We start from the raw sequence: 18749 nt of genomic DNA, 5'->3' as shown, positions 1-18749 counted from the left end.
CTAGAGGTTGCTACCAGTAGGAGGGGGAGGATATAATGAAAGTGTGAAGGAGGGTAAATATTGTGGAATATTATGTATTCATGTGTGAAAATAGAGAAATGAAACCTGTTGAAACCATTCCAGGAATGGGGGGAGAGGAGATAAAGGAGAATGGTGGAGGGAGTGAATTCAACTTTGATGTATTGTAAGAGGTTTTGTAAATGTCACAATGTACCCCAGTACAACAATATGATGATAATTAAAAAAGAAAAAAGCTGAAGAAATAATGACAGAAAAAATAAAATAAAATAAAATGATCTTTCAACATAAAAAAAGAAAATTTATTTTAGATGTTGATGACTGGAAAGGCGTTTGAAACCAAGTCTTCAACACCCTGGGAAAGAGAAAAACAGCAACATTTTAATGAGACTTCTGTGAAATTAAATTGAGATGAACAATAAAAGAAAATCTTAAGTTTTCTTCTAGGAGTTTTATGGCTTTAGCTCTTATGTTTATGTGTTTAATCCATTTTGACATGATTTTTGTATATGGTATAAGATAAAGGTTCAATTTCATTATTTTGCATGTATGTATCTGATTTTCCTAACACCATTTGTTCAAGGGACTATCTTATTCCGACTGTGTTCTTGGTGCACTTGTTGAAGATCAGGTGACCATATACATTGTAATGGGTACGGGGTATTTCTGGGGTCTCTATTCTGTTCCATTGGCCTGTATGTCTGTTTTAATGCCCATGCTATACCACTTTGATTACTGTGTCTTTGTAGTATATTTTGAAATCAGGACAAATGATGCCTCATCTTGCTCAAACTGGCTTTGGCTGTGCCCATTGTGTTTCCATATGAAGTCCAGATTGTCTTTCTCTTTTTGTAAAAAAATGCCACGGAAAATTGACTAGGTATTGCCTGGAAACTATGGGTTGCTTTAGATAATACGGCCTTTTAAACAATACTCATTGTCTAATCAATGAATATAAAAATTCTTCCCATTTATTTACATCTGCTTTAATTCCTTTCATCAGTTTGTAGTATACAATTAGATTTATTTCTAATTATTTTATTCTCGTTGATGTTATTGGCAGTGATTTCTTGGATATGACCTTGAAACCACAGGCAACAAAAGCAAAAATGGATGAGCAGGACAACATCAAACTAGAAAGCTTAGGTACACCAAAGAAAATGAAAAGGAAAATATTTGCCAACCATATAGCTGATATAGTATTAATATCCAAAATATGTAAGAAACTCCTGCAACTTTACAGCAATAAAACAACCCAGTTATTTTTTAATGAGCAAAGAATAGACATTTCTCCAAAGAAGACAAGAAAATGTCCACCAGGTAAAAAACAAGGAGCTCAACATTACTAGCAGAGAAATGAACATCAAAATCACAATGGGGTATCGCTGTACACTTGTGAGGTCAGCTATTATCAAAAAAACTAGAGGTTAGGGATATAGCTCAGTGGTACAGTACCTGCCTCGCGTGTATGAGACCGTGGGTTTCTGCCCCAGCACTGGGAGGGAAGGGAGCAATGGTGATTCTTTAGAGCCCAGGGTGGTGGTAAATGTCTGTAATCCAGCACTGGAGAAGTGGAGGCAAGAGGATCATAAGTTTAAGGCTCACGTGCACTATATAATGATACTGTGTCTCAAAATTTAAAAAACAGAACAAATCCAAAAAGATTACAAGTGTTGGTGAGGTTGTGGATAATAATGAACCTTGTATATTACTGGTGAAAATGCAAATTAGTGCAGTCATTATGAAAAACAAGTAGAGGTGTTTTTAAAAAAAAAAATCAATAATAGGATTACTGTGTGATCCAGCAAGCCCATATCAAAGAAATTGAAATCCGGTTCTCATATGCTTATGTTCATCAAAGCTTTATTCACAATAGCCAAGACACAGAAAAACTTAAATGCCTACTAATGTCTGATCAGATTTAAAAATGTGGTGTATATGCATAATGGAATGTTATTCGCCTTTTAGAAAGAATGGAATTCTTACATTTGTGACAGCATCGATGACCCTGGATAACACTGTTCTAAGTGAAATAAGCCAGACTACAGAAGGAAAATATGGCATTATCTGACTTTTAAATGAAGATTCTAAAATAGTCAAACCTATAGAAGCAGAGATAAGAATTGTGGCTGCCAGAATCTGAGGGGGGAGGGCACAAGGAGGTTTGGTATTGGTCAAAAGTTTCAGCTATGCAAGATTAATAAGATTGAGAGATATACTATACTACATACACTATGCTAAGATGACAATAGTATATTATCTACCTGAAAGTTTGCAAGAGAGTAGATCTTATGTTAAGTGTTCTTGTCATAAAAATAATAGTAATACATGAATAAATTAAAAGTATGGGAAGAAATATGGATATGATGGGGAAAGAAAGAAAGAAAGAAAGAAGGAAGGAAGGAAGGAAGGTGGGTGTGGTGGCTCATACCTGTAATTCCAGCTACTCAGGAGACAGAGATCAGGAAGATAAGGTTCAAGGCCAGCCCAGGCAAAAAAGTTAGCAAGATCCCATCTCAATCAATAAGTCAAACATGTCAGTGCATGCCTGTGGTCCCAGCTACACAGGAGGATCACAGTCTGAGGCCATCCTCAAGAGAGAACCTATCTGAAAAATAACTAAAGCAACAAAGCGCTGGAGGTTTTGTTTTCATTAAGAAAGCAAAACACTAATAAAAATACCCAGTATGCATGAAGCCCTAAGTTCAAACCCCAATACTGCAAAAAATGAATAAATAAAAGATAAAAGTAAATAAACAACTACTCCAACCAGACACTTTCTTCCTCTTATTCCACCATCCTCACTGTGAAATTCATGTTTAAAGTGTCATTCCCTCTGGGAAGCTGCCACACTTCAGACCAGGTTCTCTTGCCTGTCACAAGCTCTCTTAACACTTTGTCTCTTTTCCACACAGCAGTAGAAAGAGGTCATTCTTCATCCCTCTCTGAAGTGTGGGCTCCCTGAGGGTAGACTTTCTTCAATGCTGTGCCCAATGTCTATAGCCCACTGTGTTCACATGACAGGTACACTCAATAGTTATTTGTTAAAGAAATGAGAAGCATCGACTCACAGCTTTTAAACTTCATTTCTTTTAAACATTTCTCATATCTTTGCCACCTGTTCATTGGACAAAGGATTAATGTCCAGAATATATAAAGAACTCAAAAATAATCCAATTAATAAATGATCAAATGAATTGAGCAGACAGTTCTCAAAAAAAGTACAAATGGTCAATAAATACATGAAGAAATATTCAACATGCTTAATCACAAAGGAAATGCAAATGAAAACAACACTGAGATTCCATCTCACCCCAGGCAGAATGGCTATCAATAAGAAAATAAAACACTAATAAAAATGTTTCTTTTCATGTCAAAATAATTTTGCCATAAATGTTTCATGAGTATACATATGTATGTTTATACTATTTTATAGTATAAACATGCAGTGCATTATTGTGTATGATGCACAATCTTATATACTATACATTCAATATTATATATATATTATATATACACATACATATAAAATTTAGGGCAGGTATCAGTTTGCTCTCTGATAAAGTATACCACACAAAGGTGGCAGTACAAGCTGCTACAGCTTTAGTTATAAGAAATGAATTTATCTCTGCAATGTAAGACTCAAACCAAAGTACAAAAGTCACATCAAATTTGTCATCATGTTATAAATCCAAAACTCAGCTGATTTTGTTTCTTCCTAGCTACTTTATGGGCAGTTAGAATGTAGTGATTGTGAGATCATGAGGTTATGGGTTACAGGGTTAATATGACAGTGGATCATAGTATAAAAACTTAGGTTCTTATAGAGTTAAAATGAGAAAAGACACATTTTAGTCATTTGCTACTTGACCGTAAGAAGACTATTAAAATAATTATCTGAAGGTAATATTTATAAACACACAAAAATAAATTCTTTACCTTCATAATGAGCTTCACCATTTAGAAAAACATTTTCACAAATAATATTTCATTTGACTTTCATAGCAATTCTGTTAAATAAAAAAGAATTCTGCTTCCCTTCTCACACAGACGGTAATGTAACTTATGTAAAGTCACACAGTCAGTAAATGAAAGACTATGACCACAAACCCTGACCTTCTAATGACAGGTGATGTGGTCTTTCTTCTGGATAGTATGGGCCACCCATATTCGTTATCACCAAAGACATAAAACCCTAAGAATAATGAACTTTCTTACTTTTCAACTTCCCTCTCTACTTCTTCCAAAAACCTGAATCCTTATTTTAGCGTCCACATCTTGGCATCCATATAGGCAATTCAAGTTTCTGCCAAGTTTTGAAATAGAAAAGCAGAGTAAACCTTTGTAGCTCCAGTTTAGGGGCTGGGTAAGAAACAGCATGCAGCTCCCCTCTAAAGCCTACGCTAAGATAATCATTCAAAAATCTCCACTCTTGTCCTTAGGAGTCTTTTGGCCATCATGATTTTATGCAAGAGACACACCAAAGCAGGAAATGTTAGAGACATAGGGTGCACCTGGGTCTGTTAGCAAAGAGCTTTTATTATCTTCTCACCATCAATAACACTCTTATCATTACCTCTGACTTTTGAACCTCGAGCTCCTGCTAGTTGTACCCAATTGGCACCCCAGGACCCCCTAACAGCCCTCATGTGCCCAAAAATAACTAGAAAACTTTGAACATTTTTAAAAGTAGGCAGAATTTACTAAGATTTTATCAGCAAAGATAGAAAGAGGTTTTATTGTTCATTACAGCAATAAATAGCCAAGTTATACAACAACAAATGTTTATTCAGTGGGGTTATATCTAATTATTTGGTGCGGCATATAAAAAAAAAGAATACTTTTGCAAATGCATGAAGAAACTCCTACTTTCTAAAAGTGGCCAATATATAAGAAAAATAGCATTTAAAAGTGGTTGCAAATTACTAGTCTCTATAATAATGAGCAATAAAAAATTCCACTCTTACTATATAGTCCATAGAAATAAAACTGTATGACAACACAAAGAGTCATATATGAATATTCATGGCAGGATAATGGATAAATCATAATAACCTAACAGTGAAAATAACCTAATGTCCAATAACTGGTAAATGGATAAACTGTGTTATATTTATACAGTGGAATATTATTCAACAATCAAAAGGAATGAAGCAATGATACACATTACAACTTGGATGAGATTTAAAAACTTTATGCTAAGTAAAAGAAGTCAATAATAAAAGTCCACATATGACCACATGGAACGCCTAGAATATAGAAATCGAGGAAGATAGAAAAGAGATTAGTGGCTGTTTGGGGCTGGAGTGAGAAGATGGGGGTGGCAGTAGCTAAAGGATACAGGGTTCTTTATGAAAATGTGCTAAACTGACTGTGGTCATGGTTGCACTTATCTGTGAATGCACTAGAAGACATTGAATTGTCTTCTAGTTGAATCATAAAGTATATCAATTATATCTCAAAAAAGCTATAATTTTTTTTTAATTCCATTTTAAAAACCCACTTAAAGTACTGTTTTAATATCACTCCTCCTCTGCTTAGAGGTTTCTAAGCACTGAGGCCCTTAAAAATATGTTTTAAATTAAATTAGCATAGGACCTGGAGAGGGAAAGAAAATATTCTTCAGTGTATGTGAGCCATTAAGAATAAGAATTTTTTTAAATGATACTGGTAGGACTAAGAAGTTCCTAGAGACAGATCTTCCCAAAGGTTACAACTATAAACTCTGGAAAAATAATAAATAAATACATTTTAAAAACAACCACTGAGAGACACTGGAGGGGGAAGAATGGCAAGTCTGGAGGGGAGTCAACCAATGAAAAAGGGAGCGGCAAAAATGGGTGTTGGGACTGTTTGCTGCCACTGGGTTGAGAGCATCCCTTCTGGATGCCTCTAGCTCCAACAGGGGCAGAGAGGATGGAAGGCAATTCTAAAGTCAACACATAAGCCAAACATCATATACAGTCACCATTCCTCTTCAGATTCCCTTAGGAAGGCAACATTTTGGAGTTCTTACATTCCTCCTTCACATGGCCAAGCCTGAACTATTGAATTTATTCAATATATACATGTACCTAAGCTGTCATTGACAAATCCCCAGTATTTGATTATCCCACAGTGCCTATAACTCACAATCCAAACCTCTACATCCAGTAGCCTCCAACTACCTGCATCAGATTCCTCCACCTTTACTTCCCATGTTGACAGATAGTACCCCAATCAACTGACTATTCAAGCCATACATCCAGGAGTCAGCCTTGACTTTTCTTCCTTCCTCACTCCCAAATCCAATCTATCTTGACTTCTGTTGATTTCAATGCATCCAATACTTTATTTGAAACTCTCATCACCTTTCATTTAGATGATAGCCAGGGAGCCTCAGATGGTCTCCCTGCCTTTATTTCTTTCTGCCTCCTATACAGTATCCAGTTATACTGTCTTTTGCAAACACAAATATGATCAGATTTCTCCTCTCTTGGAAAGATTCTCCAAGAATACCCATTACCCATAGTAATGATTTTCAAGCATTTTGTAGCAAATAAGTACAGTCCTCCCTCCATATCCAGAGGTTCAACCAGATACAGATGAAAAGCAGTTGCGGCAAAAAAGAAATTTCACCCACACTGAGCATGCACAGACTTCCTTTCTTACCACTAATCTCTAGACAATACAAATAACAGCCATTGTAGAGCATTTACTTTATTAGGTGATCTAGAGACAACTTGAAGTACGTGAGAGGATGAGTGTAGGTCATATGCAAATACTACACCATTTCCTCTAAGGCACGTAACATCTACAGAAAGTATTGGAATCAATCTCCCATGGATACCAAAGGACAACTAGATTATCGTCAAATAAATATCATGTAAGATATTAATATCTGCAAACAAACAGAAGCTTTATCTGACTGGGATTAATTTACTGTATCAGTTCCAAATGTATAACTTTTATAAACCAATTAATGAGAAAACTATGAGTAGTTTTGATGAACTAGTCGTGGAGTTAGATCACCATTATCTTGCTATTTATTTCTGCTTTATTTAATTGCTGTGATGGTTAATCTTGATTGTTCACTGATTAGACTGAGACTCACCTAGGAGATTAGCAAAGCACAATTCAGGGTGTGTCTGTGAGGGCATTTCCAGAGAGGATTAACTAAGACGGAGGACATGCCTTGAATGTCGGCAGCACCACAGAAGGAGTCAAGGGGTAAGGTGAGCTGCTCTGCTCCACCTGGCTCTTCTGCTATGATTGGCTAAAGCCTCTGAAACGAGGAACCAAAACAAATCTTTCCTCTCTTAAGCTGTTTTGTTCAGGTATTTTGTCACAGTACTGACATTAACACAATTGCATACATTCAAAAAATCCCAATTCATATGATTAGCTATCAAGACAATAGTTTGTTGCTTTTTTCCCCCCCAACATTCTTTCTTTCAAACTTAGGCTATTGCTCATTTAAAGAAAATAGAAGATCCAAATATAAATAAATTAATCTATCAGCACATATAACTGTTAACACATATTGCTCATCTCTGCTTGGTTGAAATTTGATATGAGATTCTTAGAGAATATGTTTGAATCTGTTTTGTAAAATGAAAGTCAAAGCAAACATCAATGCAATCCTGGAGCTTCCTCCTCAGAACCTTGGCTCCACGAACTACAATTTGAAAAACGATGACCTAGATGGTAAAACCCAAACCTCTTACCGTGACATGTAAGATCCTGCATCATTTGGACTGCATTTTCCACCATTGTCAAATTTTCGCCCTGTGTTCTAAATCCATCTCCCTCTTTGATGGAGTTTCTAGGCAAGCACTGACCAATTCAGCCACATCCCCAGCCCTCAGTTACTATGCTTTCTTCACTCGCTGTTTTCTCTACAAATATGACCCTGGAACTACCTGGATTTTTACTAACTTACTTACAATGGTGTAAATATCAGCTCCCCATAAAGCCTTCTCTGACTGTCTCCAAATACCGTGTGTGCGTTGTCATGCATAAGGACCATGTTTCCTCTCAACTGTGAGTGCCTACGAAAGAAGAACTCATTTAACTGACCTTGAGTTTTCAGGGACTTTCAAAGTCCCTGCAACTCAGCAATCACTCCTCAAATTGTTTTTAATTAATTCATTAATTGACGTGAATAAAAATAGTCAAGTGCTGAAACTGCAGATCTGCCCAAGCTAGTCCACAGATGATCCTGTTATTGATTTGACACTTAGGTTAACTCAGTGCTGAGTAGAAATCACCTTTATAAATCATACCAATTTCAGTTTCGATTCATTTTTCTTGAATATTGGATCACCCACCAGCAAAGGACAGCAGGATCACCAGCAGCACGGTGAGAGCACAGATGCAGGGGATAAGGACCAGCAGAAGGAAGCGGAGGAGACTGGCAGTCACCCGCTTCTGAGAGCAGCCATCGCCCATGTTATTGTCATTGATTCCCAGGACCTAAAGTTAAGATGGGAAAATGGAACACGTTTTTAATACAAAGCAGCTCAATGCCTGGTATGAAATTTTAGATAACAGCTATCCCATCCATTCAGGGTAGCAGCACTCCTAACAGATTTTGCCTTGTGTAATTGAAGGAGTGAAGTGAACATAGCCACCAAGTTTCACTAATGAACAAACAACTGTATACATGTAGAGCAGATCATCTATTTCTGAAACACTTTTCAGGAGTAAATAAACTTTTAATGATATTCCAGCTTGCTTTTTGAAGCATATTTACCAGTTTGGTAGTGTTTCAAAGGGCTGTGAATTACCATGGCAAGAACTCACCCTGCCTCAGGGATGTAAGCAAAGACTGGATTGTCTAATTGTGACAAAATATTGGTGAGGAGGTGTACACAGGTGTACGCCAGATTTCATTCTTATTTGTCTTTTTAGTTCCAACCCAAATCTGCGTGAAACTGGATAAAATAAGTTTTCAGTCACTAATAACTCAGCAAGGTTAACTATTACTGACCATGTACTGAGTAACAGGCTCAACAATGAGAAACAATGTTTGTCAGTTAAATACTAGCAACTCTGAGGACCCTGCCCCAATAGCCCATCCACTGTAAAAGGAGGATGATGCACCACAGCCATGATTCACATAAGGCTCTGCTTATCAAATGCTTTAAATTGTGCTTGGTTCAATCTCTTGCCAGAAATGAAGTCTGGGAACTGTTTCTTCCAGATGGCTAGCAAAGGCAGTGGCTTTTCCAGCAGAAGATTGCATGGTACTCAGAGTGCTTTGAGTTTCTACAAGGTTCTCTTGTCGCCTTAGTTAAAGTGTAGCTCACGATTCTCTCTTGGACTTGTGACTAACTTCCTCCTCTGACAGTTTCAGAACTTGAACTGTAACCACTGTGCAAAAATCCATTGAACCTTTCTTAAGTCCTGGACTTTCTTTTAAGTTAGGTCATGTGGTTCGCAGCACCTTTTCTCAATGTCTGAAGCCAAAATTAATCTCCTTTTTCCTGTCTCCAATATAGTTCTCTCCTGATTTGTGTGTGTGTGTTCACAAAACTCCACCATTCCAAAAACCAAAGACTCCTTGCTTCCCTATCATAACTCTATAATAAATATCTAACTTAAAAAAAGAAAGAAAGCCAGGCACAGTGACTTGTGCATGTAACTCTAGCTACTCTGGAGGTAGAGAACAGAGGATCTTGATTGAAGCCCAGACTGAGTAAAAAGTTAGTTAGACTCCACCCGCCCTACACTCCCACCCCATCTCAGACACAAGTTCAGAATGATATTGCATGCCTGCCATCCCAGCTACAAGAGAAGTATAAACAGGAGAATCATGATCCAGGCATAAGCACAAAACCCTATTCAAAAAATAGTGCAAAAAGGGCTGGGGGCATTGCTGAAATGGTACAGCACCTGCCTAGCAAGCTCAGGGCCCTGAGTTCAAACCCCAGTCAGTACAAAAAAAAAAAAAATGACCTTTGAGAAAGAGACATAACCAAGAATTTGTTATAACAAAATGGTCCTGTAATATTATTAGGACTTCCTGGCAAGTCTGTGATCATTTTCCATGGAAATGTAAATGAGATACAGAGGCAACTTCAATGGGGTCTCCTGAATTGCAAAGCACGTGTGATAATCCAGTTCTACTTTATTCCTCCTCCATCAGAACTACTTCCAGTTCACTAACACACATTGCAGGTCCTGTTCGCTATGTAATGCAGTGACCTGTTCTGTAATTTTAAGAATTCTCTATGAGAGACATTATTTGAAAGAACTTCTGACTCTGACGTTAGCTTGAGAAGGGCTTCATTTCCTAGGTTCATGTCTTTAATGACCTATTCTCTCTGTGCCTGGCTTAATCTATCAGCCAACGTGGGATGATTCAGAGTAAGTTTACAAATTATCTTCAGGAAGATACGCCACTAACATAATATAGCATGAGATCTATAATAATGATTACAATATCAGTATTAGATAGGTGGCTTGTAAATAACACTTATCTTTTTTTATTGTTGTGCTGGGTGTGGGTACATTGTGGCATTTACATAAGTTCTTACAATATCAAATATATCATAGTTGAACTCACCACCCCCATTCCTGGAATAGTTTCAACAGGTATCATTTTTCCATTTACATACATGTGTACACAGGATTTGCACCATATTCACCCTCCCACACCCTCTCCCTATCTCCTCCACTGGAACCAACTCCTGCCCCCAATATATATACACAGGGAGTTTTCTTGTGACATTTCCATATATATATATATATATATATATATATATATATATATATTAACCTGAATTGGTTCTTCTCCTCTATTTTTCTCCTTTCTACCTTAGTCCCCTTCATATGGTAATTTTAACAGGTTTTAAAATTCTATATTCATTCTTGTATAGGAAGTACATCAACCATATTCACCTTCTTAGCTTCCGTCTTTTGACCTCCCCTTAGTGTGACCTGTTTTTCATAATATTGCTTTATTTATATTAGGTCTATATTCCACATACTAGAGAAAACATGTGGCTTTTGGCTTTTATCTTTAAAAAAAAAAAAAGTATGGACAGCAGGCTAGAAATAGTGGCAGATTCAACTTTCTTCATTTATTCAAGTACTTATTGAGTGGCTACTAGTTATAAAAAGCATAGTGATGGCTATAATGATTCAATCCAACTATCCTGCCAGTGCTCACAGTCTTGTAGATAAGATAGTCACATAAATAATATAGTCCTATGTCAAGGCAGTAACTGATAAGCTCCATGAGTCTCACAGCTAAAGTGCCACAAGGGTTCAAGATAGGAATATGATTTCTTACTGGAGGGAGAGATAAGACATTACAGAGAGAATGCACTTGAACCAGCCATAATTCGGAGAAAAATACACCTGGAATGGTATGCTAGAGGAAAAAGAGTTGAAGAACACATCCAGAGAAATAAGGAATTATGAACTTCCTTGGACTCCTGTAATAATACAAGAGGCTTATTTACTAAGGTGGTCACAGGAGCATTACAGGGATAATCTTGTATGACAAACTCACAATGGCGCCTTGCTATCTTGAATCCTGTAGCAAAGGACATCCCACTTTGTAGTGAGGAAAGAATCAATGGAGGAAAGTGCTAGAAGCTCATGGGAACATCTCATATAAATACACACCAACAAGTATCTGACTTTCAGGTACCAGACTCATGATTAGTCCACATGTTTGTACCGGGGACTAAAATACTGATTGCTTTTATAAGAGACAGGAGAAAGAAAATACTTAGAAAAAACTCAGTATTTCAGCACTTTCTTCTTAATTGGGTAACTTGTCTTCCTACATTCATGGCCACTTACAACTACTGTTGCTGCAGGCGTTGCATGGTTCAGAGGGGGTCTGAACACAGTGCAACTCAGGTTTTACTGTCAGGTGAATAATGCCAGGTGAGTTAAACTACTAGGGATGTCCTTCAGCTTCTTTTTGGTGCACTCTGAGCAAACCTCTCTCCAGTTGGCATCCCTCTTTCAGAATCATCCCCTTACATCCTTGAAACCACAGGCTGAGCTCAGGCACAGCCATCCATGGTCAGGCAGGACCCACTCATTTAACTGGCACTGCACATGTGGTCAACACCCGTCATTCTCATGTCTTGCTCTTCTTACTGGCAAAAACTTGCTTCTTGTAGCTTAAGAATCACATTTACTTTAAAAGCTGTCACGTTGGTTTATATGTTATATAATGATACACCCTTCCTAACTGCAATGTTTTCTTGAGTCAGTGTAGTTCCAAAAGGAAGGCTTCTCGTCACTGTCTTCCATATTCTTAATTCTACTGTGCTTGCCTCTTGGCTTCATAATTAAAATGCTTTCATGACAGCCATCCTATGAATTTTTTGGGACCTGTTGCCCAGCGATCCCTCTAATCTTATTCCAGTCTAGTCCATCAACTCTCTCCTTTTTTCGTTTCCTTGCATCTCTACATGCAAGTATATTGGTCTTTGAACCATTGAAATATATATTGAATATATATTGAAGTATATAATGGTCTTTGAACCATTATATCAATGATATTCCTGTCAATTCCTGAACCTCCTTATTTCTCTGGATTTTTCCCCTCACCCATCTTGTAAAAACCAACACCAAACAAACACAGCAATCTTCTCTTTCTGCACCTATCACTGGACAGTGGAATGTGGCTCTAAAATCACCCAGCAGAACTACTTGATTGCTGATTTGAAACTTTCTACCACCTCAAACTACCCCTCACTCTTTTGCTGTCACACCCAGAAAAGGACCCTGCCCAATTCCACTTTACAAAGAATAAAAACTATCAAATGAAATTACCTCACTTTCTAAATCTAAATTTACACACCTGCTCTCTTTAGGCGCCTTTGTCCTCTGTTACAATAAAGAAACTGCTCATCATTTATTTAGGAATAAGCTTCCACTTTTGTTACAAACTCCATCTCCTTCTCCCTTCTCAAAAGTCTTACATTCCTCCCTTTAATCTCCCTTTTTCCCTCTCTTCTTCCCTCCCTCTTTCCTATATCACTGTCACTAGCTTTCTACCAAACTTAAAAGTTTAAATCTCTGATTATTTTTAATTAGTCCTTGAGCCTATAAACTACACCAGCCCCTGCTACATCTTCTCTCCTTTCCCACCCAAAATGCTCTAAGAATTGTTGGTATTGGCAAAACTTCCTCACTAACTGCTTCCTACTGTAGTCAGCGTGATTTAGCACCTACTTTTGTAACTACACCAAAACAACTTTTCCTGTGGTCATCAATGACCTCCATGTTGCTACACATAAGTGGCATTTTCAATCTTCCTTGTACTACATCATTTGAGAGGTCAGATTCTCAATTAGCCACTCCCTTTGTGAAGCACTTTCTTCCTTTGACTTCTCATTCTCTCCTAGCACTTAGAACAGCACCTGAATTGCCAGGAAGAGATTAACACCTTTGGAAAAAGCAGTGAATTAAATCACCTAAGCAAAAAATTCTTTTGTGCATAGTCATAGGTATGCAGATAACTTCTTTTTTAGTAATATATGCCTTACAAAGCCTATTCATATATCATCTAAAAATCCTTGAAGTAGAAAATATATTTGGCAAAGGTTTTTTTTTTTTGTAATAGTGTTGCAATATTGTAATTAGGTGAAATAATATTCAATTTAAAAAATTTGTGTTGTAAAAAGCAACTTATAGTGGACTTTATTATAGATAAAAATTCTGATGCATCACCATGTTTGGACTGTAGCCTTGTAACTCTACTAACCCCCTAGATCAGAAATTCTCAGACATTATTTTTGGTACACAACACCTTTGGTGTCTTAATAATTTTTTTTTCTTGCAGTGGCCAGAGACCAAAAGAAATGACTAATGGTTCCATTGATTTATTAAGTAGCTTGGTACAACAATTTTATAAGCATTTATGTCCTAAAAACTAAGTTGTCGTTATGTTTAAAAATACTCCTCTTAAATAGAGAGCAATAAAATACTCCTTTTAAATTAAGAGAAATATTTCATGTCTTTCTTCACCACAATTACATATTTCATGGGATGTATACACCTGCTGGGGATTGCACAACTCCACAAACCTTGGATTCAACACCACCATCTCTCTCACCTGCTCCACATGGATTTCTTTTCAACTTTTTGCACAGCAATCACCAAGAACCAAGTTTTGTGAATCTAGGGACATCAAAAAAGAATATAGTACAAACTATGTTGAAAAGATCAACTACCTTAAACTAGTATCTCTTTAGTGATGAAGAAATGTCATATCTGCATTTCCCCATCAAAACTTTAAAATACCTAGCAGTGTCTCATAAATCACTGTAGCAATTTGGGGTACAGCTGATTATTTACTTCTCCCACATCCACTGCTGCAAGTCCAAATCTTTAAAGAAGTAGCTCCTATTTCAGCTCGTTCAGAAAGCCTACCTTGATTACCCAATAGAAAGAACAATGAAGGACAAAAACTCACTCCAGATTGACAATAAGAGATATGTTTTGGAAATAGCCTGCCTATGATATTTTTCTATTTCTTTTTGGATTTCCTATGTCAAATTTATCTGTAAAAACAAATTCCTTAACCTAATTCTCTAGTAAAACTTAATTACCAGAAGCACTTAATTGTAGAGTTTTTCTATTCTCTAGTTTTGGGAGAAATGGAAAAATTGTAAGAAAATTATAAAGAATTAAATTTATTAAATAGAATGGCTTGGTATTTTGGAAATGTGAAATCTGTGACAGTTTCTAGAGCTTACACTATTTTATCCTGAGAATGACATGGAAAACCTGACTCTAACATGAATGTAAAAAAGAGACTTGTATGTGTGTGGTGGGTGGGCGGAACATGAAATCTCTGGGAGGGTGGAGGGGGGAAAGGGAGATATCGGGAGTTGAAGAGGTTTGAAGTGTATTACATGTGCATGTATGAAGATAATAATGAAACACACTAAATGCTGTTTAAAAGGGGAAGGAGGACTAAAGGAATATAATGGAGGGTGAGCTTGTTCAGCCTACACTGTATACATCTATGAAATTTTGACAGTGCAACTTCCATGTACTATTAATGATAAAATATTTTTTAAAGCTTGACTCTAATGGTCAAGTGTTCCAAGATGCATATATTATTCTGCTTAGTAATGTGGCATGAGCAACACCATTTTTAGTAGTTAAGACTGAATAGAAAGAAGGTTCATATTCATAGTAACCCACCAATAACTTATTTAAAAGAAATCTTATTCCCTAATCATCACAATATTTTGCTAAACCTATGTTATTCTTAGCCTCCAGTAGGTCTGGGGCAGTACCAAAGATACTGTACAAAGAGACAACAGTGGCTTATTATTTCTTATGGTACAACATCAAATATAGCGAAATATTGATGTTGTTATTTCAAATAAGATTTAAATTACCACCAAACATCAGACAAACTTGAGGTGGCATAAGAACTGCTTCTGTTAGCAGACATTTTTAATGTGAATGTTAACCCCACCTGTGTAATATGACACTGTATCACCGATTTCATTAAATATCAAAATTATTATGTTCTTAAATACAATTATGAAATTATGTAGATATGACAATCAACACAGTTTGCGAATTTGGGCATGCAGACGTTATCCTAACTCATATGAGCATCTGACAGATTTAGCTAAAATTATTTTGTACATCAAAGATTATAATATAACCAACTAAAATATTAGAACATTCTTAAACCAAAATGAGAAGATGGGACTGTATGCAAAATTATGGCACAATATAAAGACCATCTATCCTCTGCAACAAAAAGATTTGCTTGCAATATTAAAAACAACTTAAAAGAAAAAAATCATCCAAAATTAACACTATGTGTCAGTTTGAGACAAATTTAGCACCTTAGTTCTTTAGATGGGAAGCTATTGAACTGCAAATGCATTTGTACTTAGCTGGTTCAGCTGAACAAGGAATAGCCTACAAAGATAATAGGTCACTCCTGCTATTATGGCCCAAACAGGACACAGAAGCTACCTGGAAACTCTGTACAGACATTGCACTGTCACATATTAACATACTCACAGTTCTGAAAAAAAAAATGCAGACAACCAGGGCTACAGTTGCTGCACAAACATTCCAAAATGTTTTTTTTTCAGTATTACAGATGGAGTTTTTCCAACCCATCTCACTCTCAGTCCACCAAGCATAAACAAGACAATCATTACCCCTGTATTTAAAATGAAAAAATTGCCAAGTGCTAGATGCTTTTCACCCTGTCCTCAATCAACCGTGAAAGTGTCCCTTGCATGAACTAAAAGAACAATTACTAAGTAAGAGATCAATAACTTAGGTACTTTTCAAACCAACCATCTGTGAATTCTCTATAATACTAGCTTCCACTCTATCGCTAAACAAAATACGTCCAAAATCAGCCATCAGTGAATTATGACAAATATCTTTTGTTGTGATGTTTGTTTTTAATGTCTTGAGAGGCATACAAAATAAGCATCTGGTTTTCAGTAAGTCTTTTCAACCATTTTCTGGCATTTAATTGAAACATATGAAGTTCAAATAACTCATGCCCTCTCTCAAAATGAAATTACTCACTTCACACCAGAGCACATGGTGAAAGCCAACCTGCCCAAAATTTCTCCTTCAAAAGTTAACGTAACAGTGGCACCAGAGAGCCCTTCCACAACTTCTTATTCACACATCCCAGAATGGATGTTGTATTTAGCTAATGGAAGCTAAATACCAACACAATATTTACCCTGTCAAAGAGACTAAATAATAGTTATCAGATACCCACACAGCATGTTGCATTCATGTTTCTGTTTTGAGGGTGGCATTGTTCAGCTGAAATCTGAACTAGAAGAAAGCAGACTGGAATGTTTCAGAGGCGACTTGTGCAATGTTGTCTCCACCACTAGATATCTAGGTGACCTTATAAAGTCATCCCCTTATCCTAACCATATGCCCATATCTGAAAATAAGGGACTAAAATAATGAATGCCTTGCTCCAACCACAAATATTTCAAAAATAAAATGAACTTAGTAAAAGGGAAAAAAGTGACAAAAAAAAACCCCACTAACAATGTTTTTTACAAGTTCAGAAAGTTCTGAGTCCTGACTTCTCTCTACCATGGGGCTTGGAGTTTGCACCTTTTAGTTTCCCTAGGGAAAGTTACAATCTTCATTCAAGTGAGGAGCTATCTTTAGAGGCAACAGAGGACTCTTTTAGCTTTAGACTAAACCCAGTTTTCTTCAGAGGAAGGTGGGCGGTTCGTGTTTCTGTAATAGTCACAGAAGATAATCTTGGAAAGAAACGAGGTACATAAACAGAATCCTGCATCCTTTTTTCGAAATGACTTTGCCCTCAATCTGAAACGTGTCAGTGTTATCAGTCTATGGAAGACACAAACCTTAAAGTAATAAAAGTTTCCTTTTAAGGCAGATACACTATCAGAACTCTTTCTGCATATATTGGAGAGTCCTAAAGATCTTTTTTTCTCAGTATATAGTTTTTGAAACAATGGAGACTATATTATTAAAAAAGACAAGAAGGGTTGAATTATCCATCCCTCGGGAAATTAAATATTTGACTTTATTCATAAAAATATTTTAAATTTCGCATCCTGATTATAAGTTACTACATTTCACATCATGGTCATAAAGAAGTTATGGCAAAATCTAAAGGGGGCTAATGTATTTAAAAAATGAAGCCAAACCTACATTCTCATAGCCAAATGCAGACTGTTGAATTTGTGCAAATCTTAGAGACTTAATTGACTCACAGATCCTATTACAATGGAAATGTTGTGACTTTTAAAAATTGAAAGGGATTGGCAAATGAGTAGAGATCTGAAATGTTGACTTTCTACAGCTGAAAATAATCAGGAAAAGCATACAAGACAAAATGGATTTTATGCTCTGCAACAATCCGTTTCAACCATTTTGATGCAAAGTAAAACATAAACAGATGTTGAGAAGTTAACCTGCTGAACCTACCTGCTGAAAGGCCTCCTGCCATGAAAAAAGAGCAACTAAGGACCGTATGCATTAGATGAAGCAGCAATGCCTTCCTGAATATCTAGATTAAAAGGATGGATCCCACACTTAACATTCATCATATGCTTTGTTATATTTCATGAATATTCTAGTTGAGAAATTCTGTGTTGAGGTTTCCATTATAAAACATCTCTGCTGCACATTAAAATCTCACTAATTAAGTTTAGTTCATGAATGCTTACTTAGCATCTATTTTGTGCACAGCCTTGCTACATGGAAATAATGATGAGGAAGACATGGCCCCTGTCTCAAACAGTTGATAGACTATTTGCAAGGAATACCTCCACACCTGTGGCATCAGACCCTGAGATGAGGACAGTTATTCCATCAGTAATGCAGGCATGTGAAAAAAGGACCATAACAAATCAACCATAGGAACAGAGTGCACTTTTGTACCAAGAAAAAGGGATATTTCTGGAGCATTCATTCCAAGGAGTGTCAAAGCATGTGTGTGGTGGCTGAAGGAAGAGGGAGCTCGAGGGAAGGATGTAACATAATTGACACTTTCAACGGGACAATTTTTTTATTTAAAAATTAAATTTTTAAATGTGTGATTCTCACACATTTCAGGACGTTTGGTATGCCCAGCCACCACATAATAAATGCCAGCAGAAACACACACACACAACCGCCATTATTAACCAATAGACAGGCCCTATATTATTTCCAAATGTGCCTTATCTGAGAGCCACTAGGGCCATTCCACACCATCTGATACACACAGTCATCTTTACTTT

General features: G+C 36.6%; 1 protein-coding gene across 2 annotated transcripts in view; it reads right to left on the bottom strand.

Moving 5' to 3' along the window:
• The window catches only part of Corin (corin, serine peptidase), a 251062-nt gene that overhangs the window by 211908 nt on the left and 20405 nt on the right, over positions 1-18749 (bottom strand). The window contains exon 2 of one of the 2 annotated variants that reach the window (XM_020158428.2): positions 8328-8472. The exons of the other annotated variant lie outside the window; for it this stretch is intronic. Within the exon in view, the coding sequence (XP_020014017.1) occupies positions 8328-8472 (145 nt within the window). The remainder of the gene's footprint in view (positions 1-8327; positions 8473-18749) is intronic. 2 annotated transcript variants of the gene reach the window in all.

The sequence above is a fragment of the Castor canadensis genome, chromosome 9 (assembly GCF_047511655.1).
Source record: "Castor canadensis chromosome 9, mCasCan1.hap1v2, whole genome shotgun sequence".
NCBI classification, from domain to species: domain Eukaryota; kingdom Metazoa; phylum Chordata; class Mammalia; order Rodentia; family Castoridae; genus Castor; species Castor canadensis.
Note: the sequence above shows the minus strand (reverse complement) of the source record. Positions and strands in the feature narration are given on the sequence as shown.